The sequence below is a fragment of the Centruroides vittatus genome, unplaced genomic scaffold, assembly GCF_030686945.1.
Source record: "Centruroides vittatus isolate TY-2023 unplaced genomic scaffold, ASM3068694v2 contig_484, whole genome shotgun sequence".
Lineage (NCBI taxonomy): Eukaryota > Metazoa > Arthropoda > Arachnida > Scorpiones > Buthidae > Centruroides > Centruroides vittatus.
In genome coordinates this window covers 438,347-461,825 of record NW_027122274.1, presented here as the reverse complement: position 1 = coordinate 461,825, position 23,479 = coordinate 438,347, and the positions used below count along the sequence as shown (strand labels likewise).

The window sequence follows — 23,479 nt, the reverse complement described above, 5'->3', positions numbered from 1 at the left end:
CAATGTTGTAACTCCTTAAGTCAATCTAATCAAACTCAGCAGGTGCCAACCAACCTGTTAAGTTCCATGAATCTTTTCAGCACATTGCCTGGTAAAGTAGCTTTAATACAATGGATAAGCAACTAATGACAGTCTACTTTATATGAAATGAACTGTCATTGGCTTGCTACTGGGAATATCAAAATTTGATTTAATGCATTATGCAGAATTTGATTTTTGAATAAATTCAGTGTAGCATAGAGAGTTAAGTTTGCAGTGTACTAAATTCTTGATATTTATTTAAATCATTATTGCAAAATCTGATATATTGTTCTAATAATTATTCTAGTAAATATCATGGACTTAAATATATCACAATTACATTCATTATTCTACTGATTTTATACTTTGAATCTGAATTAAAAATTTTTGATTTTTTTTATGTACCTCAATATGTAGAATTCTCCATAATTCAAACTGGTCATTTTTTGTCCCTTCAAATTCAACATTTAGAGGTTTTACTGTATACATATCATAAAAGTTAAAATAAATAAGAACAATATGCATATTAATGTATACATTTTTAATTTCAGAAGCAAATTCAAGAATTATCAAATTTAATGTTAGATAAATTATCATTTCTAACTTCTGGACAAGCAGAATTATCATCATTATATCAACTGTTACTGCAATTACAGGTATATTTAAATAAAATTTGTGATAAAAATTCATTTAAATTTAAAAAATAATTGCATGTTTTAGAAATCATAGCTGTTAAAAAATAAGATATTTAATTAACAATTAACATATGTATGTTAATTAACTATTTTATTATATATATATATATATATATTTATTTATTTATTTATTTAAAAAATATATTGTTGTTACAAAAATAAATTTAAGTTTTCTCTATTGTTTCTAAAAGTAAATATTGTATTTTTCAGACAAGGTTTACTGATTGGAAAGAAAATGCTTTGTCATCTTCCTATTTTCTAAATAAGCTGCAAGACGTACAAGATTTCTTGAGACAGTATGAAATGAATGCAATGCCATCTGGTTGGATCTGTGATTGGGACAGGTACGGACTTTATACGTGTGTGTTACATCTTTGTACGAGTGTCATCTTTTATGGAGATGATACTCTAAAAAACTATATGCTGTGTCATTTTGTAGCAAAGTTAAAAACAGCTTTGCTACTAAGGATATTATATCCTTTGAACAATGAAGAAAACCAGCAAATTGTTTTAATGATTTACATTCTTGTAAACTGCAACTACTATTTTCAGAGTATTAAGGTGGTAGAGGTATTAAAAGACATTTATAATTTAAAACAAATTTTAAACACCAGTAATAATTATATAAATATTAATTTAAAAAATATATAGTATAAATTAATGCTTTCATTAACAAAGAATTGCCAATCACTTGCCAGTAAATAAATACAATTTTAGTTGGCAAGTTTATAAAAAAAAGAAAAAAAAACAAAAAATTTTGCTGAAATCTATATAGATTTAAGTGTAAGAACATAATACAGTAATTAGTTGGTGTGAGTATGAAACCAACGGTACATGTTGAGGATTGACTGCTTGCTCCTCCTGCTGCAGAAGTTGAAGACATCCATTGGCAGGGAGTCCTGAGGTAGGACAGATATCTCTTTATCTTATATGTTTGTTTTTATGTTTTTTTTTTATTTTTAAACTTTTGTTCTTAAATGCAATATTAAAATTTTTTTAATCAAGATAATTCATAAAACTGAATAAGCAATCAAGTTTTCATATTTTTGAGGTTTAAAAACTTAAATACAAGTAGAATTTAAATGTGTATTCATGGATTCTAAAATTTGATATTTTCTCATTTAATGACTGATTTATCATTAATATAATAAAACTTAATGTAGTTAGGCTATAATAAAAAAAACTTAGAATAATGTTTTACGTGCACAAAACTGGACAAAATATATGTATATTATCAAATTTAAATATTAAAAGTTAAAAATAATTTTATTTAATTCTATTAGATTTACAATAAAAAATTCTTTCTCTCTAATGTAATCTAAAAATTTCTTATAAGTCTAAAATTTAATTATATCATTTTTTAATTATAAAGGACTAAACATTTTTATTATATATTCAATATCTGTAAAATTCAATAGTTATAAATTAATTTTGGTATTAGTGTTTCTTTAATAAAATAATTAAAATTTGTCATGTATTAAATTAAAGAATATATTTTTATAATAGTGTAAATATTTAAAAGTCTCAGTGAAAATGCATAAGTTCTCTATGAAAAGATTATTATAATAAACACAATATTAATATTAATACTTCTAGCCCACAACTTTAATTTAGATTAAATTAGTTAGCCTAATAAATAGGATTGTAATAAATTGGAGAGTTTATCACATCAGGTGATAAGGTAAGCTCTCCAATTTATTACAACCCTATTTATTAGGCTAACTGATTCAATCTAAATAATAAACACAACTAATTTTTCTGAAAAATAAATAATGCATTTTTAAATAATAGATGATCAGTGTGTTTTAATATAATTGAAAATTTAAATAATGAGAATTTTGTCAAATTTAGTTTTGTAAGAAATATTTAAATAGAAGAATTAGAAGAAAACAAAAATCATTGTTTATTTATGCAGTTTGAAGAAAAAGAAAATTTATTGTTAAAGGCAACCAGTCCTTTCAATTTTTTATTGTAAAATTTCAATTAAAAAATATTTTTTATGCTTTTTTGATTTTCTTTATAGATTAATGTTTTTTATAAATATAACAACAGAATTGGTCATTTTTTTAAATGTTAAAATAAATATTAATAATTATTAATTTTTTGGAAAGTTCAACTTGATTGCTGTAAAATTTCTACATAGAAAAAAAGACACATACAGAAATACTGAAAATAGTCTTCCTTTTTTGTAAATAATAATTAAACTGAATAATAACAATTTTCTGTTTAAATATCAATGAGATAGTAAAATAATATTTTATAACATAGGAAAATATTTTGTTAATAATTTATATCTAATATGTAAATTTATAAATCAGTCAATTATACTTTTAAGTTATTAGTTATTAATACAATTTTATTTATATTGTATCTGCAAATTAAAAATAAAGAAGTAACTTTAAGTGAAATGAATGATAATTAATTACCATAAATTATTAGAAAGTTTTCACATAAAATCTATTTTATCATATAATTCATTTTTTTTGTCACAATTCATACATTTTATCAATATGTATATCGTATTGCTTTTTATATTGTTAACCATCAAAATTTCTTTAAAGAATGATTGTGTAATATGTTAAAATAACAAATTTATGTTTGAATATCATTAAAAATTACATTATTGATAGAAAGAAAAATAGTATTTTAATTGAATATTTACATTTACAGTTTAAGATATTATTTGCTAGGGGTTCCCAACCTACACTAGTTTTAATCATTTTTCTTATCCCTTTTCTTATAATTCAAAAAGTGAACTAAAATGATATTTCCGTTCTGAATAAATTCAATATTTTTAATTATAAATAAATAAATTAACTCTCATTTGATACTATTTATTGGATTTTATTGGATCATACTTTCCTAAGCAGCAAAATCAACAAAGGGATCTTTAAACTACAAAGCAGCCTACATCTTACAAAGGTAAGATCAATTCTATATTAAAATAGGTTGGGAACCACTACTGTAGGAAAAATATAACAATAAATCTTCAACATAAAATATTTGCCAAAAATAAAAATTAGTATATAAATTTATAATTTAAAACTTAGTGTAAATTTAGAAATACCAATAAAGAGGTAAGAAATTATTTCATATAAAATGTTCATTATCTGTGTTTTCTTAAAATTTTATTTAATAATTAAAAGTTAATTTCAGGTATGTATAATTTGTTTTACATTAAAATTCTGACATTTATTTTATTATTTATTCCTCTCCTCTACCTTATCCCGTTCCTACAGGCAACACAAAAGGTACTTTTATGTTAATGAAAGGACTGGACGTACACAATGGGACTACCCGCAGACAGTTGGAGATCAAATGCATTCTGAAGCCATTTCAGAAAGTTCAATTTCTAATGGTTTAAATGTTGCTGAAAGGAAAAATACTCAATTGCCACAACATTCTTTAGTTTCTTCATCTGTATCAGAAGCAACAGCACCACAAATTGCATCTGTTCCTTCAGTATACACATCTAATACAGGTACGGTACTATTCAATTATTTTAACCTTTTTTTAAGTTTAATGATTTTATAATTATTAATGAGTAAGTTCTAATTAAATAAAAATACTTAATATTTTTATTTTGTTGATATCCAGCAACAGAAAAATTATTTTGATACAGTCAGTGTTTAATTAAACATTAATTAAATCAATTAATCTCAGCTATTCATTTATCAAAAAATAAATATTTTATTCAATTCTACATTCAGATATCTAAACTCTACAGATTAAAAGAATTGAAATTGGTTACTCTAAAATCAGTCAAAGAACTTGTACTCAGGAATTAAATGTGTGATTATTTTTTTGTTTTTTAAAGATTTGTGTTTAGCTCTTTTCTCACTATAAATGGCTTTGTGACATAAATTTTATAATAAAAGATTTAGAGTATATGATATCTAAAAATGAAACTGGTTAAAAGTTTGTTTTGAATTATACATGTCATTTATTTATTCTATATTAAAATGTAGCTATATCTAATATATCTTGGTCAGTAAATAATTGGTTAATTAGCACACTGTAAGCAGAAAACTTTGATTGCTTGTATATATAAATTATTGTTCACATGTTAGCCAGATATTTTTGATATTTTCTCTGATTTCAAAATTTTAGAGAGAATATTTGACTATCATGTGAACTATTATTTATTTTTACAAGCAATTGTGGCAAATTAATGGTATGAATGTCAATTCATTGATTGGTATCATGATTTATCATTAACTATATAGATGCATTTTTTCAAATAGATGAATATTAGATCCAGAATTATCAAAAAACATATTAACACAATATTTAATGTATTATTTTTTTTTATCTCTTATAAAATTAAATGTGGCACATTTAATTTTATAAGACTAATATTTGAAAAATAGCTTGATAAATATATTTGAAAATTTCAGGATATCAAGCAGAAACAACATGGAGCAGTAGAGTAGCTAGTCATGAAACAGAATCACCACCACCTTCTCCACCAGGTGTTGATAAACCTCTTCAACCTCCATTACCTCCTCTTCCTCCTCTACCACCACCAAACAGTCCACCACCACCGCCACCAGACAGCACAGAATTAGAAGATGGAGAAATTGCAGATGTAGAAATGGAAATTGACTCTGATGACCAATGTGATGAACAGTCCATATCAACATCACTACAAATTCCTAATGAATTAAAAAATGATTCACAGCTATCTTATCAATCTTCACCTTCATCATCAATATCTGTGATTCCTACAAGTGTAACAGATAATGCAGTTATAATCAAGCCTCCAAATTCTTCGATATCTTCAAATGAAGATAAAATGATAAATCATTATTTAATAACTTCTGTGAATTATCCACATTCTTCAGTGTGTCAATCCACATTTGAATGTGCATCAAATAAAATTCATGATTCTATATCAGTAAACAGTACAGAAGTATCAAACACATCTGTTCTTCCACCAAAGAAAGAAAGAAAAAAGGTAAGTTGTGAATTTATCTAGTTAAGTTAGTCAATTGATTTTATAAATAATATATTTTATACTGTAGTGTAAATTATCATCTGGTTTGACATTAAAGATGAAGAACATTCCATCTCTGGTTCAGAAATGGCAAAAAATTAAAGAACAGCAAGAAAAAGATTCGGGGAATTCTGGAATTCCAATTTAACAAATAGTTTTTGTTTAAATACAATATATTCATTTTGCATATAAATATTACATCAAAAGAAAGTTGACAAAGAATGTAACATTTTTTGTAAAATATTTAAAATTTAAACTGAATTTAACTATGCATTTGTATCATTCAAAATTTAATATTCATATATATGGATGTAAAATAAACTATTAAAATATGGTCATTTCATCTCTTTGTGTGTTATAAATTCTTAATAGTACATGAAAATACAATAAGCAAATTTTTCAATTACTATAATTTCTTGCAGATCACCTACACCAGCATAAACCCTACAAAAATTGCTATAATGGAAATAAAACCTTCAAATAATTTGCACAACTGTATATCCTACACTTTCAGCAGCCACATTGGCTGTTGAAAGCATGACACCTGTATGTACTTTAGAAATTATTATCTCAAACATTGTTTTCACCTATCTTTCATTTTATTTCCATTAGCAGTTCATTTAAATGTAATTATAAAATAAGTGACACTGAAAAAAAATTAATATTTACAATGGATTAATCTAAATTGCATTGAATGTTGAAAGATAAATGATCATCAAACTACAAACTTTTCTTATTGTTTAACTTTTGTTTTACTTGTCAAATAAATATTAGTTAAATTCATATTAAAAATAATAAATGCTAAAATAACTAGAAAAATTAATATGATATATCTGTTATATATCTTCATAGCTGTATCATGTTAAAAATATGATAAAGATATGGAGGTATGGAAATCCAATCATTCAGCTGCTGTTAACTATAAAGAACTAGAATAGAATGAAATTAACAATCAGCTTATAAATAATACTGTAAGAGTTATTATTTATATAAGGGGAAAATTACTGAAACTTATCAACTTTCAAGATACAGATTCAAATACGAGTGTGTGTAATAGTAGCAAGTATAAATTAACATACAGAAAATAAATGGGAGAGAACTAAAGGTGAAGTATATGTGCCTTTGGTGGTTTGAGAAAGATCATAATGACAGATAAATATGTCTGCAATATGCAATGATTTTTTCACATTTTTTAAAGATGATCTTAATAAAAATATTGAAGAATACAAAAGAATTTTGACTTCATAATTTGTCATTTCACAGTCACCATTGATGATTCAAAAAAACATAAAAGTTCACTTTCAATTCAGGAATCATTTTTATTTTAGTGGCATAAACTGTGGATTTTACAAATCCCCAGAGGAAAAAGTCACACACTGTCGATCACATGATCTTGGTGGCCAATTCTGATTGCCATTGTGTGAGATGAATCACCCATGAAATTTCTGCCACAACTCACTTGTTTATGTGCCATCCTGCTGGAACAAAGTCACTCAAATCCATGCTGTCCAATGAGATCACAAAAACTCCAATATCATCTTGCAATAATGTATGCCATTGATAGTTACTGCATTTTCAGCCTCATTTTCAAAGAAGTATGGTCTAATCACTCCACTGGTCCAAAATCCACATCAAACTGTCACTCATTGGGCATGCATCAGTTGTTCTTGAACAACACAAAGATTTTCCATGCCCTAAATGTTTTAGTTCTCATCACTAAAGATGATTTTCTTAGCGAAATTGCCATTCACCTGCTGATTCTCCAGCACCCAACTGATGCATACCTGTGCATCAAATAGTTTTGTTTTCAATACCTGATCCAGATGCAGATCTTTTCTTAAACTCCACTGCATGGTGCTTCTTGAAATATCTGATTCCAGTGACCAATGGTGAATTGATGTTTCAGGACACTCAATCACCCTTTCACTTGCAGCAATGTTCAAGGGCGTCGCCAGAGGGGCAGTTTCCCCTCCCTAGACAAGCGAAAAAAATTATTTAAATGCTAAGTCATTTATTGCTCGATTTATAATTCCTGCGCGAAAAACCCAAGAAGATTATGTTTTAATTAAAATAATCTTCTTAAGCTTCTTAAAATTTATGAATCGTTTTTATTTTACCTACATACAATTCATATCCTCTATCAATTTATATCATCTTGCCCCCCCCGGCCCATTGGCTGGCAACGCCCTTGGCAATGTTTTCAGCTGACTGGCCAGTGTGAAGACAGCCAGTTTTTTTGCTATCCATAATTGAGCCTGTTTGTTCAAATTTTCAAATCAGTATTTGCACAATCGTTTCAAATGGCACATTTCTCTAATCGAAAATACCACATAATTTGCTCACAGTTGCAGCAAAACTTTCCTTATGCCTGTAATAAGTTTTGATGATAATTATGTGCTCCTGCGCCATGTATTTCTCCATATTGACTAACTACAATGTGTTTACTACAAGATATCACTTCATATGATATTGCCAACCTAATGGGAGAAAAATGGAATGCAGTTTAGATTGTGTGTTCATTTTGGGACACCCTTGTGCTGTCAGTGCCATAACTAGGCAGCTTCAATGGATGCACAGGTGCAGGACCAAGATCATTTCTGGGGAGTCTGGTTCAGCTGTGCGAAGTCCAGTCTCCCCATCCGGTCTCCCCCATTGTGGACCAGGCCAAACCACAATGGATAGAAAAGGCCTCCTTAGTGCCTACAGCAGAAGGAAACAAATGGAAAAAGAAAAGAAATCGTGACTATGTAAATTATTAAAAAGATGGACTATGGAAGTAAAGCATTACTAAATTTGGTAATGTAGTTTACGTTAGTAAAATGAAGTGTTTTTAGTTATATTTAGGTGGTTATCAATTATTGGTTCTTTTAAAATCGTTCCTTTCTTTTATAACCTATATTTTTACTATTTCATATATTTTTTTGGACGAGACGATCTTCGAAAATTGGTGTTCTTTCTTTGCACTCATGTATAGTCATACACTATTTCTCTTGCGCGAGCTGACTGGATCCTGAGCGAGCACATTTTAATTTATGCCATAGCGGCAATAGCTGGAAGTTCGATTTGTGGTTAAAGAAGCCCACTCTATCCTCGGGCCCCATATAAGCTCTACGTTATTGTTAAAACTAACGGTTTTAATAAATAATTATTTTTTTTTATTTTACCAATGTAATAATTTATAAATACCAAATATCGCATTCTGGCTATTGGCGCTGTTTGCCACAGGGGCAAAATTTAGAATTAATGTGCTCGCTCAGGGTCCAGTCAGCTCCCGCAAGAGAAATAGAGGGACTTGTATACATGAGTGCAAAGAAAGAATGCCAATTGTAGATAGTCTCGTCCAAAAACCTATATGGAATAGTAAAAATATAGATTAAAAAAGAAACAATTTTAAAAGGCCCAATAATTGATAACCACCTATTTATTACTAAAAAACACGTATTTTTATTTTACGAACGAAAACTATATTACCCTAAATTTTCGTTTTAAATCAATTGTTAATATTAAAAATTAAATCATAAGCAAATAAAACTTGCCTAAATCAATAAATTTTAACAAAACAGACGATTCACTAACTAAAAAGACATTGTTGCCACCTTCTCAAATTTCAATACAAAATCGTTTTCTTTTAATTCAAAATTATTTCATCAGAAATAAACGCATGAAAATAATTCTAAAATATTTTAAAATTTACATTTAAAAAAAAATTAAATTCTTTAATACATTTACCAGTTACAAAAATTTTTCTATTAGAAAATAGTTTAAAAACAGACGACATCATATCGCCGATATTCGAAAAAAGAACGCGCTACTGAAACTCGTGAATTTATATATTTAAGCGTAATACGTTATGTAAAGTATGTTTGTAGCTATTGGAAATTAATAAGTTTACCAGGTAAATATATTTTAAGATTTTAAAGCAATTAACAATTTATAAAATTACAGATTAACAGAATATCTAAATACAATACAAAAGAACATATTAATCCTCCAGGACTCGCGAATTGTTTTTATATAACCAAAACGAGCACAAACATCGTCAGCTCGCACTCTGATTGCTCAAAACTTGTCATGACCGAACTGACATTGAAAACTGCTAAAGCTTTTTAATTCTTACATAAACGAACAGTTTAACTTCTTTGTTCACAATTAACATTCGATTGTAAGAGGTTGATTGGAATCAACTCATAAAATGAGTCGACTCATTGTTTCGATGCATGATTGACAAAACTACCCACAGACACACCGAATTGAAACTCAACCAATGAGTGTAATGCACAACTCGTTCGATACATCGAAATTCATGGCTCTCGATAAGTTATCGCATCCGTAATGTCTCGAGTAATCCGTATGAAGCCTCCAGGCTTCGGAAATGTAATTTTATTTTTCCATTCTGCCTCGTGCTATTATACAACCATAATTAAGCCGATATTGGTGTTGAAGAACATTCAAACTAAACTTGATCATTGAAATGATGAGAATAAAATTTTCATTGTTATAAACGGACAAAAGGCTTAATTTTAAAAAGGCTAACAACAAATAAAATCTTAGTTAAGTCCGACCCCACTCGAGATATGACACTTGACGACCTCTCAACTGCTCACCATTAATATAGAACAACACTAATGCCCTTTATACACAAGCTACCGAGCCAAATCGATTCTTAATCTCTACCCTATCCTGAGATATGAAGCGAAACATACACATCCACGGAATTTTTTCCCCGTTTTTACTTTCCCGGCTGTTATGTGTACATAAAAAGTGAAGGTATTGGAATTGTATCAAATTTTATCATCCGAGATTTTTGCAAGTCTCCACGTTTTGACACTCATGAACCCAAAAAAGTAAAAACACGGGAAAAAGTTTTATGGCTGTGTGTGTGTTGGCGTCTATTTCGTTCAATACTTCGGGATGGGTAAAAATTAAGAAACAAAACTTTGTAGGAAGGTTTGTATACTAGAGGCATTGGTGCTATTAAATTTTCGTGGTTGAAGGTCGAGGGAGGATTAGAGGGGTATCACGTGTCATATCTCGAGAGAAGTCGGACTTAACGAAGATTTTACTTGTTCTTAGCATTTACAGTTTTATATAATACTCGTCACTACCTACAAAATTAAACTTTTTGCCATTTTATAGTAATTAAAAAGATAAAAAAATATTTAATAATAAAATCATGTCCAAAACCATAACACATGTCGCCACACACATTGCTTCGTGAATTGTGCTATTTATTTTACCGCTTTGTACATAATTAATAAAAATAATATAACGTCCTCGAGTTGTCTATTATTCCTTACAATAATTAAGGGGGTTGATCTAGGACGGAAATAGACAACCCTTGACGGCGAACGAAAATTGACACGCCAACGACTTTTTTTTCCGGCATGCAACCCACAGTTCATTTTAAAAACGTCCATCATCGTTTTTATATATTTTTTCGTGTTTCGTAAAACATTTATCGGATTTCTAAAGTGTGTATACTGTAGAATATGTGGATTTTTGATTATATGAAAAGACTCAATACTAAAAGACACCAAATGATAATATACTCCCAAAAATTTCGGTTTAGCACAAGAAAAATTTTGCATCATAGATTTGGTGATTTTGGTAGTCACACTTGAAAAGACTTCACACCCCTGATCTAGGATATGCGTTACGTAAGTTTGGGAGTGGATCTATGTGACCCGTGAAGGAGTGGTAACAGAGACTGGGATGGCAGTTGAAAAGCAGGGCTTTGGTGTAAGGGTTCTAATCATGGTTCCTCCAGCTCCGCTCCAAGTGAATTTCCTGGCTCAGGATCCAGGAATTGATAGAAGTACAGTACCTCATTCAAATCATTTTATTATGTTTATTTATAATCTGTTCTATCACTTTTATGAATTTTATATAAACGATAGAAATAATCTTTTGATTACAACTAACAATACCGTATGTTATTTTAACATTATTCTCAGATATATAGAATATAATTAAAGGAAAGGAAATTAAAGAATGAGATACTAATAAACAATTAACTATCAATAGTAACTACTGATTGAAAAGTGATTCGGGTCTCTTCTTACGATTGCTTATATTATAAAGGTTACAACTGTAATTAACATATAAACGAAATTAACGTAACATTTTAATTATTATTTAAAAGTGACTAAAATATTATCCGTTTTATGATATTATTGATAACAATTGATATTAATTAGTTTTGTTTAATTTTGAAAAAATAAATATGATACGTCGAAATACGATTGGCTATATCCTTCCTAGTATGTCCAGGCGCCTTTTGTCTTTTTTGCAAATGAAACACGTAGAATATTGCGTTATTTAAAAAAGCGTAGTCTTAAATATTTTACTTTTTGTTAGCAAAAATAGAAAAATGGGTAGAAACTATAAACCCGTAAGTTTATTCTGGGCCTGGGGAAAATTCCAGTTTCTCTTTCGACGACCATGCGTATATCAGAAGTATAAGTTGTTGGAAACTTTTTGTTAGATTTTTAAATATATGCAGAGAAAAGCTCAAAACTTTCGAATCAATATCTAAAGAAATGAATTAATACGAAACGTCATTTAGCAACAAAAACAAAATAATGATAAGAATTAAACTATGTTCTGTTTTTTAAAGTATTAGTATAAGTTAGTGATTGAACATATTACTAATTTTTTAAAGTGATCTATGTTATTTTTTCAAAATTTTATTTTGTTTATTCTTATTCTTAATTATAGCACAGAATTTATAAATGTTTAGCAGAATATTAAAACTCTATCAATGAAAAGAAAAATGATGTCACTAGAATAAAATCTTATTTGTAAACTTGCAAATATTTCTGATGAATCTTTTTCAAGTTAAATGTATGTAGATAATGGAAATTCGAATTTTTGAGATTTTTTCAAAAATTATCTTGAATTCAATACATTCCAATGAATGATAAATAAAACACTTTCAGCTGTTCTTGCCGCCATCATCAGGAAATTCTTGATGATGGCTGCAAGAACAGCTGGAAACATTTGATTTTCATAATTAAACGTATTGCTGGTAAGTTTTTGATTTTTTTTTTTTTTTTGTTTATTGTTATAAATAATCAGTCAAGAATAATTTTTTGTCATACGTTCCACGATGAATTTTGTTCCATTCTAAATATATAAACCCGAATACATTGGGAAAAGATTAAGAAAAGTGTGCAAGTTTTATTCTAACAACATAATACAAATGGTTCTTTTTCATTGATAAATCGTTCACAATCTAATATTCTCTAAATTTATTATTAAAATTAGTAGAATAATAAAATAAATTAAAAGTTTAAAAATTTTATTATTTATATATTAGTATGAATACTAATCAAACTGACAACTGTGTAACAAATCAAGATAATTCAGATACGTCTAGTCCACCAGTCAAGAAAAGGGCAACTACCACAGATTTAGAAAATATTGATGTAATTAGTAATAAAAATGACCATTCTGATTCACATATAACGTAAGATTTTTTTGATTTTTCAAATGTAACAAAATATTTAAAAGAGTTAATATAACTAATAATTTCAGAGACATTTCTATTGAACGTGTTGAAAATAATACTAATTGCTCTCCAGAAATAAGAGTACAGGAAGTAATAGAGCATTCAAAAAATTTAAAAGGTATTGAATCACAGAATTTTGCTGAAATAGCTTGCAGCTCTCAGAATACAGAGAAAGAAAGTCAGTAAGTTAATTTTAAAATTTGTAATTCGATATACAAAATTGAAAATAAATTTAAATATACAAATACGGTACAATCTCGGCAATCCGGCCGTTCGCTAGTTCGACACGTCCTGTAACCTGACACTAGTCAACCCGGATATTACCAAAATTATTACAAAGTCGTAGTAATCTTTCAACTTGTTCAGCAATGGTAAACCTTTTTCCGAAGGGGGTTAAAATTGAATTCGAAATTCAGTAACTTTATCCACATTGTAGTGTATATCAAGAAATAGAAATGGGCATGAAATCCAAGATAAGATTGAAAAAACAGTCAGAAATGCTTAAACATGATATACACTAGTTAAAGTGTTTTTTAAAGGAAAAGACTACTACTAATACGTTAAAACTAAGAAAGTCGGTAAAAAATGTCATCCCGAAACATTAGATACGGAAAGAAACAAATTATTAAAGCTATAATTAAATTGAAATGTAAAAAATATGAAAATTTAAATGATCAATTAAGGAATTTATTACATAGAAATAATTATATGAATAAGTTTTTATTGGAATAGATGATAATTATAAATATAAGAAATCATTAAAATTAAATTATTTTCATATCCACTTCCAAAAGTTTAAAACTGGATAAAAACAATAGTAGTAAATCGAACTGATACGTATACAGTAGAACCTCGATTATCCGGACTAATAGGGGATGAAGGTAGTCCGGATAAGGAAAAATCCGGATAATCGAAAAATAATACTGTACTGTATTTAAATCGTAATCAAATTTTCAAGAAACAAACGTTCGTTTTGAATTTGTGCTACGACTGACCAGCACTAATACTGCCTATTGTTTAAAGGCCCTCTGGTGGCGCAAGAAGACGGATTTTATAAAATAAAAAGCAGTTGAAACTGTCAAATTTTTATTCATAAAAGTGCAAACTATTTATCGTTTTATGACGAATAAAATTTTTTCGTTGCGTTCACGGCTTTTAAGTAATGCATAAACCTTCCAGGCGCGAGGCCGTAACCCACGTCGCCCATGCCTTACACCGCCCTTGGCCATAGAAATGATGTAATTTGAATATAAATTATTTATAAATATGTATGTCGAGTTATATTTTTATTAAGACACAAAATGTATTAAAAAGTTTAGCACCACTGTGCCCGGTGAGACGTTGTTGGGACAAAAAAAGTTATGCATTCCATCACGTACATAAACAGTGTCGCAATCGCCAAGTGCAAATCAGCAAATTTGTAAGTTTTGTTTATTTTCAACAATCCGGTTAATCGAGGTTCTACTGTACTAAATTGTGTACGCTATTTTCTAGCTTATTTTGTGCAACGTAACCTGACTCTAAACTACTTGTCAGTTGATTCTATAGCTAAATTTAGTAACTATATATCGTGGACGAAATATTTAATTTAAATAATTAAAAATAACAGAAGAATTCTTAAAAATTTTACTCTAACTTTTTTTTTATCTATCAGTATATAAATGAAAAGAAAATAACAATGTGATTTTAATGGAAATAAGTACAAGTATACTTTCGTACAGCACGGCTGGTTTATTTGATTACGGCAACGCGGCCCGTGGGCGATCTGCCGAGGGAGAATGTATCCCAGGAGGTCTTTTAGGGGAAACTGTCCCCTATTTAGGTGCTGCTTGGTCGTGTCTGACAAATTCAATTTGATATTTTTATATTGTAATACTTTTAAATTTCTTAAATGGCTGGTTTAAGCAACGAGCATTATTATGTAACTGTTACATATCTAATCTTTGAATGTGCAAGTGTCATACAACTATTGATTAGAAATGTAGGATTAATGCTTATAATCATAGATTTTGATTTACTATTTTACTATTTACTAATTTTGTAAAAACAAACAAAATACCATAATGTAAATATTATATTTTTTTAAACTTTACATTGGTTTTACTGTAATAATGATTTACTTAAATATTTAAATAGAACGTTGACAGCCAATTCGATTGCTTACAATAATAATATAGCAGAAAAATCATCCTGATGAACCTAATTCAAGCATTTCCCAAAATTCTGCATGCAACAAAGATATGCAAATAAAGGTAACTTTAAATATTTGGTATATTTTATATTAGGCCTACTTACAATAAAAAGTTGCCAATTTATTTCAAAAGACTGTTAATGTAATAATTAAAAAATTTTTTTGATAACTAAATTTGTATAGGACAGTCGGATGACCGTACGGTCAAAGTAGCAGCCTACCGTTCTGGGGGAATCGAATCCGGACCGGTCAAAAAACTCCAGGAATTTTTCAGGGGGTGATCCATCTGAATGTCGGGCAAAATATCTCACCATCCGAATGCTCCATTGTAAACCTAGCCGAACCCATAATGGGATTGCTGAAAGAGGCTTTCTGAGTGGAGAGTTTAAAAAAACTACATTTGTATTTATGATCATCATTTACAAAACCCCTCCCTATCCTCAAAATGAAGCTTTTTGCCATTTTGTAATATATTGTTAAAAAACTTTTAATATTTTTAACTATCGTAACAGATGGCGCCACCAAATGTTGCAGGGAAAGTTAATCAACTCATTGTTGGAATTTTTCCTTAACTTTTACTTTCCCAGCTCTTATGTATACATAAGGAGAAATTTTAGAATCATGTCAAATTTAACTCTGTTTTTTGCAATCTCCACATTTTGAATCTCCCGAAACCCCCAAAAGTTAAAAACACGGAAAAAAATTTCATGGGTGTGTGTACACACATACAGGGCCGGTTCTAGGGTTTTGAGCGCCTCGGGCAAAACAAAATTTGGCGCCCTTTCATACAAGAATATACAAATTTACTGCAAATTAAAAAAAAAGTAAAAAAAGACAAAAAATCAAAATTACACAATAAAGAACTGTATAAAAAATTTATTTATTTAAAGCACGGCAAGTGTTGTTAATGCAAAGTTTACAGAAAGACAAAGTTATTTAACCATTAAGGCGTATGACGCGCCAGTATCACTTTGACTATTCATAATTTTGTTGATATTTGTAATTTATAAATTTGATCTCGTCCATTTTTTGAATAGATTGTTGTGATACGTAATACTGATTATTTTTATTTACTGTGAAAAGATAATTTGTAAACTTTTTAGAGATTAAAAAGCATTGGTCTGCATCAATGTTGTGTGATAAAAGCCATAAAAATTCTTAGGTTTCATTATTTTAATTAGTAAATTTTTGTTTTTGTCTATTAATCTTTTTTTTTTAGTTATTATGAATTCTGACTATACAAATAGTTTTCTTTGAATAATTGTAATATTATTTATATCTGTTGACAATAATAAAATAATTAGCGTTGTGACCTTTATTTGGTATTATTAAAGAAAAAACAATTTATTGCTTGCTAAAAAAATCGATGTCTCATGAAAAATGATCAATTTTAATTTATAAAATCTAAAAAAATATTTTATTTTTATATCGACGCCCCTCAAAATTTGGCGCCCCGGGCAGTCGCCCGCCCTTTTATCCGGCGCTGCACACATACATATGTGAAATGAAATAAATGCCATCATTTCTGTGGATATCGGATAAGGTAATGATTAAGAAAAAAAATTTGGCATAGTAACTTGTGTAAAGGGGCATTGATGCTATTAAATTTTGGTGATTAAAGACCAAAGGGGTGGGGAGAAAGGGTGTCATATTTTCAGAGAGGTTGGACCTAATGAACATTTTACTCATTACTAACATTTAGAATTTTTTTTATAAAACTTATCTCTACCCTCAAAATTAAGTGTTTTGCGATTTTATAATAATTAATAATAATATTAAAAAGTTTTTATGATAAAATCTCTTAACAGATGCCACTCCACATAATTCATTTATTAATAGTATGGTTAATATAAAAGTTATTTTTAAATAAAATCTCTTAGCATCTGGAAAAGTTAAAAAGTCCGGTGAGCTGTTTAAGAGAAATATCAGTGTAAATGACTAGAATATTTTATAAACTGTAGTATGGATTATAAGATTTAATAATATAATTAATCTTAGAAATGAAATACATATAATTAATGTATTGCTTATACAAATATTAACATAACTCTCATTTACTTATCTATACCATTTGAACTGAAATTTGAATGTAAAATATATCAACTATTGTTTATGTTAATTTTTGCATGCATAAAGTTTTGCTTATAATCTTATTATATCCTAAATTTCACTGAGAGAAAATTCTTTATTTAACAAATGTTTTCAACGTATTACCATAGGGGTGGGGAACCTGTGGCACGTAAGAGAAATCATCTGGCACGTGATATATCATATCATTTTTGTCTTTTTCAATCATCCTTTCTGTTTATCACCTGATCATCGTTTTTTTCAATCAGATTTTTTACATTTATTCGAATTAAAGCGTATTTGTTTAATTTCTTTAAATATCATTATTTGAAGTCTAAGACTTTGGCACGCATTAACATCTTTAAAGCTAAGTATGCTTACAATATGGCATGTGGACCAAAAAGGTTTGCCATCCCTGCCATAGGCCATCTTCATGTTTTCAAGTAAATTTAAAACTTTGCAAAAACAGAACATTGTTTAAAATTTTTACATTTAAAGTATTCTAAATACAAATTTCTCCACTTTGACAATCAGACCACGGCAGAAATCACATCGTGTCAACACTAACCTTCAACACTAACCTTGCCAGTTCTGAGTCAGCTGTTAGTTGCCTGCCAAAATGATTGCATCTGTCGTCAGGACAGATGTGCTGTGTAGCTGAGGCATTCCATAGGAAAGTCCTGACGCTGGAAAGTCCAGGAACAACCAAACTCCCTGAAGGAAGACAGCCTTACCCAGTCCCGATTCAGTGCCACACCTGCTTCAGACCTCAGCCCGATAGGCCCAGTCCTTAGAGTCAATTTTTTTCCTGAAGTTATGGATTTATCTTGCTGAGGTATAAAATGTATCTTTCACTATGCCTGATCAGCACAGAAGATTAGATCACACAACCTCCTATGCCAAAATGTGAGAGCCAAAATGGCATAACATCCTGGAATTGACAAACAGAACTTCAATAAAATGAAGGCATTACCTCAAACCTGCAAAGGAGGATAAAACCAGAAGGAAATCTTAGGGCAAAACCTAGATTGGAACTTTACATTGCTACCTACAACTATCACACTTTACAAGGAGAAGACATAATAATAGAGAATGAACTAAAAAATATAAAAATTGGACATTACAGGACTCTGTGAGACAAAAAGGAGAGGATGAATTAATACAACTTAAGAGTGGCCATGATTTGTACAATTATGAAGAAAGTGATGTTGAGAAAAGCATAGGTATGGTGTTCCTAATTAATAAGAATATAAAACATAGAATAATAAAAATATTGTATAGAAGAATAATTGAGTTAAGCCTAAATATTAATAAAAGATATAGCATTAAAATAATTTATGCACCCACATCTCAATCTAGTAATGAAGAAATAGAAACATTTTGTGAAGACTTGTCAAATAATATATAAAAAAATAAAGACTAATATTTAATTGTTATAGGTAACTTTAATGCAAAAGCTGGAAAAGAAAGTGGCAGAAAAGGAGAGCATGGAACAGGAAATTGCAACAAAAGTACTACTATTAGAATTTGCAAGTAATCATAATTTGTACATAATGAACACCTATAAAAAACCATAAAAACTAAAATGAACAAAGAGAAGCCCAAATAGAACCACAAAGAATCAAATAAATTATATCTTCAGTAAAGATATTTTTAAACATGTGGCAGTCCTAAAAAGCTTCAACACTGGAAGTGATCACAGACTAATCAGGGCAAGAATCCATCTAAACAAAGTTGGAAAGAATAAAGTTAATAAAATGCAAACCTTTTAACATTAGTTCCATAAATGAAAGAATAACAAATAATCTACGTATAAAAAATCCAAATAACTTAGATGAACTAAACAATCATATCACTGAAGCAGTAATAAAAGCAACTACAAAGATATCCAACCCATTACAGAAAGAAGAGATTTCATAAGAAATTAGAATTATGATGAAGAAAAGGAGAGAATTAAAACAAGACCTAAACAATATAATGAGAAAGTTCTACAAATTCTATTTTAAACCAATCAGGAAAAAAATGTAAGAAATAGAAAATTTAACACAGAAAAAATTAATGAGTGATATAATAGCAAAACACAAAACCAAAGATTCTGAAATGAAAACTATCAATTGGAAACAAATAGATAACAATTGCCAAAAAAAGATGGGATCATAACTAAGGATGCACCAATTAATCAGTCAGTAATCGGTAATTGGCCATTTCACCGATTAATCGGTTTGAATAATCAGCCAATTTTGCATTTTAATATTTTTGTTGGAATGTCACATATAAGGTTAGTAATAAAAAATAATAAATTTCTGTTATGCATTTATTATATATCACATGACAAACTGAATATTAAAAAATTTTAAGTTAAATTATTTCTTTTATCAATACATATTATAAGATATAATATAACCTATTCAAAGCTATCTCTTTTATTTAAAGCTTAAACTTTAAATATATAAAACCAATAAAAATTTAATACTGAAAACTTTAAAACCTTTAAATTGTGATGCAAAAACATGAGAATTTCATCATTTTCAGGGCATAGCCTATTTCTTGCCAGTTCATAAATGTACCTCCAGTGCTGAAAATTCTTTCCCTTTCAATGGAAGATGCTGGGGCACTTAGATATTTCATAGCTATTTTGCTCAAATTCGGAAAAAGTTTTTTTGAACTTCACCACAAAAATGGGTCACTGTGTCTTTGTATAAGAGGTAAATGTAAATATTTTTCTAATTCTTGATCGAAACATTTGTTCGCTTGTTTAGTTTTTTCTTCCTTTTTAAAAACATGCTCTTATTCATTTTTTTGTTTACCAGAGGCTAATTCATCAAATAAATTAGAAAAATTTAGAGATTCTCTTCCATCTTGATCATCTCCAGAAATGGAAGCTTCAGGATTTAATTCTTGAGATTTTGAATTATCAACATTATCTAAGCTATCGATTGTCCATCTTTTTATTTCCTCTACCATATCTTTTTTTTTTGAAATTTTATTTCGGATCTTGAATCTAATAAAGATGACAAGCATAAAGACTTGTTTTCTATATATGCTGAAAATCTTTTGTTTTTTTATTGAATTTTCTAGTCCTATTGTGGTATTAATGCCACTAAAGGAACTACTGCCCTTTGCTTTTGATAATAAGAATAATTTCAGAGTCTCTATTGTGTGAATTATTGAAGTTTCTTGGTTGCTGGCTTCCACAGTAAAAGAAAGAAAATAGCTTCATATTGAAAATTATTTTTATAACAAATTGTTTGTTTTAAAATTATTTTTAATCGCATGAAATTTTATATTTTTCTTAAGAATATATAATTTCATGTGATAATAATCATAATATAATTACCTATTAATACAATAAATTATTAACACTAATTGGCCGATTAATTGGTAATCAGCCATTTTGCTTATCGGTACATCCTTAATCATAACCACAAAAAAAGATAGAATCATCAAAAGGACACAAGAATTCTAAAGCAAATTCTAGGGATACTACTAAAATCAATTATGAAAATCACCCATCACAGAATCAAATTATTCACAACAGTTTTTCACCTCATTTTCAAGAAAGTGAAATTAGACAAAAAGGGAATTAGTAATAAGAAAATATCTAACTTGAGATATGCAAATGATATAGTTGATTTCCAAAAGCCATCAACAAATGCAAGAAATGACTGATGCAATATCAAAGCAAGTAAAGTAATTGGTTTGAAAATAAACATAGAGAAGACAAAATCAATTTGCTAATATGGAACAATTCATCCTAGAAAACCCTCATAAAGAAGATATTGAATATTTTAACTATCTAGGACAAATAATATGCCCAAATGGAGACATTGAAAGGGAAGTGAATAAAAATAAGTCAACTTGCCTGGGCAGCCTTTGGAAAATTAAAAGACATTTTTAGGGGATACCTGCCACTAACTTTGAAAGGAAAAACTTTCAATCAGTGCATCTTGCCAATATTGACCTGTGCATCTGAAACATGACTCATATCTGAAAAACTAGAAAACAAGCTTAAAGTCATTCAAAAGAAAATGGAAAGAAAAATGATAGGAATACAGTAGATCATTGTTTATCCAAAAGCTGATCAACCAAAACATCGGTTAACTGAAAGCGTTCTAGTCAGACTGTGTGGTGCTGAATCAAACATTTTTGATATTAGATTAACTTCCAAAATATAATTTTTTGTTTTTATATTTTTCAATATATTTATTTTGTTTGTACAAAATAAAAAAATAATTTTTAATGATACAATAGCCACGATTATTATTTTAAAAAATTTACATTAGGCTTAACATTGACGAAAATTCAACGCGTAGCGACACACAATGGAGAAAAATTTCAACATGGGATAAGTTAATATATTTTTTCATACGTAATTGGTTATCCAAAAAATAAGTTATCCGAACAACCCCAGTCCCCAATTGATTCGGATAAACGACACTCTACTGTAACATTAAGAAATAAGAAGAGAAATACTTGGATAAGAGCAAACAAAATTAGATGATGTTTTAGTGCATATTAAAAAGCTGAAGTGGAGCTGGGCAGGACATTTAACAAGAAGAAATGATGGAAGATGGATAGAACAGTTGATATTCTGGAAACAAAAAACTGGGTCAAGAAAGTAAGGGCAGCCTAAGAGAAGATGGTCTAATGAAATAACCAAAGCAGCAGGAAGAAAATGGAAAAGAAACACTCAAGACAAAAAACAATGGAAAATTGTAGGAGAGGCATTCATCCAGCAGTGGAGAGACAGCTGTGAAATGATGATAATATATAATACCATATAAATAAATTAAGAAATTTGTATGAATTAAATTTGTAAATTTATTTAGAATAGTTTAAATGTAATTATTGTGACATCATCACAAGGCTGCAATTTTTAACCATAATTTTGAAAAAAATACATAACATGTATATTGTGTATGTGTAACTTTTAGTGATATATATATATAACAATAACAATATATTTCTGACCCGGGGCTAATAATTTATTAAATGTAAAATTTCATCAACCAATATCTTTCGTTACAAAGCCATTTTACAAAAGAAACAGTCATGCCACTTAGCACTGGAAATGATAATTTTTTTCATTAAAATTCATGGTAAAATATATGCTCTCCACCTCAAATTAGTAGTGGCTTGCCTCTGTACTTCATACTTTCCCTTTAATAATAAGAGTTATGCCAGTCACCTAACATCTTTCAGGGGAAAATTTTTGAATTGAAATAACGACTTTCGGTTTGCATCGGAAGTTCTTATATAGTTAATTGGTGCGTCCTGCTCCTAAGGTTTCCATATCTGGTCTCATCTTTCATCTATCTAACACCGTTCTCAAGATTAAGAAAAAACAGATGGATGGATGACGGTGGAAATTTATAGGTCTACAATTATTTCAAATTGCAGCCCAAAAATATGAAACTGAATATTCTATTTTTGGAACAATTTTTTAAATTTACTTTAAAGAAGTTTCTCTCAGTGAACCTTAGGTGATATAAGATGGTACTCTCTCTCTGCTGAGTAACTTGGTAAAAGTTTTGCTATTTTATTTATATGGATTAAAGCATCTATTTTAAATATCAAATATATATATCCTTAAAAAAATTTATTTAGAATCTTTTTAAAACATTTTGAATAAAGAAATTTCATTAGCAATTGTAAAATTAATGTATATATTTATAATTATTATTTTTGAATTACAGTATAACATTTTAATTTTTATCTTTTTTAAATAGTTGGAACATACAGAATCAAGCAGTAATTCAGAATCTATTGTATCATTGACAAGACTCTCACCAATTAATATCACTACCAATCAAGATTCTGAAGGATGTTATAACACATGCATTTCTACAACAGTACAGGATCAATTATACTCTACTGAAAATACTATAAATGCAACTCTTACTGGTCTCAGTCCATTATGCCAGATACAGTTTGGGCAAAGAGTAATATTTGTATCAAAATGATTAAAATAATTAAATAATAATAATTATTATTAATTA

The 23,479-nt window shown here is 28.6% G+C and overlaps 2 protein-coding genes across 4 annotated transcripts in view; both read left to right on the top strand.

Moving 5' to 3' along the window:
* The window catches only part of LOC136977977 (formin-binding protein 4-like), a 49,565-nt gene extending 43,510 nt beyond the window's left edge, over positions 1-6,055 (top strand). Inside the window, exons 11-15 of one of the 2 annotated variants that reach the window (XM_067273598.1) lie at positions 573-677; positions 927-1,060; positions 3,956-4,197; positions 5,114-5,673; positions 5,771-6,055. In XM_067273598.1, coding sequence (XP_067129699.1) covers positions 573-677; positions 927-1,060; positions 3,956-4,197; positions 5,114-5,673; positions 5,771-5,860 — 1,131 coding nt within the window. In that variant the 3' untranslated portion in view covers positions 5,861-6,055. Of the gene's footprint in view, positions 1-572; positions 678-926; positions 1,061-3,955; positions 4,198-5,113; positions 5,674-5,740 lie in introns of both variants that reach the window. The other variant, XM_067273597.1, reaches the window with a different exon arrangement.
* A 3,427-nt stretch (positions 6,056-9,482) lies between these two features.
* LOC136977975 (uncharacterized) overlaps positions 9,483-23,479 on the top strand; it is a 15,102-nt gene continuing 1,105 nt past the window's right edge. The window contains exons 1-5 of one of the 2 annotated variants that reach the window (XM_067273593.1): positions 9,483-9,569; positions 13,031-13,180; positions 13,249-13,404; positions 15,359-15,474; positions 23,210-23,422. In XM_067273593.1, the coding sequence (XP_067129694.1) occupies positions 15,463-15,474; positions 23,210-23,422 (225 nt within the window). In that variant the 5' untranslated portion in view covers positions 9,483-9,569; positions 13,031-13,180; positions 13,249-13,404; positions 15,359-15,462. Of the gene's footprint in view, positions 9,608-13,030; positions 13,181-13,248; positions 13,405-15,358; positions 15,475-23,209; positions 23,423-23,479 lie in introns of both variants that reach the window. The other variant, XM_067273592.1, reaches the window with a different exon arrangement.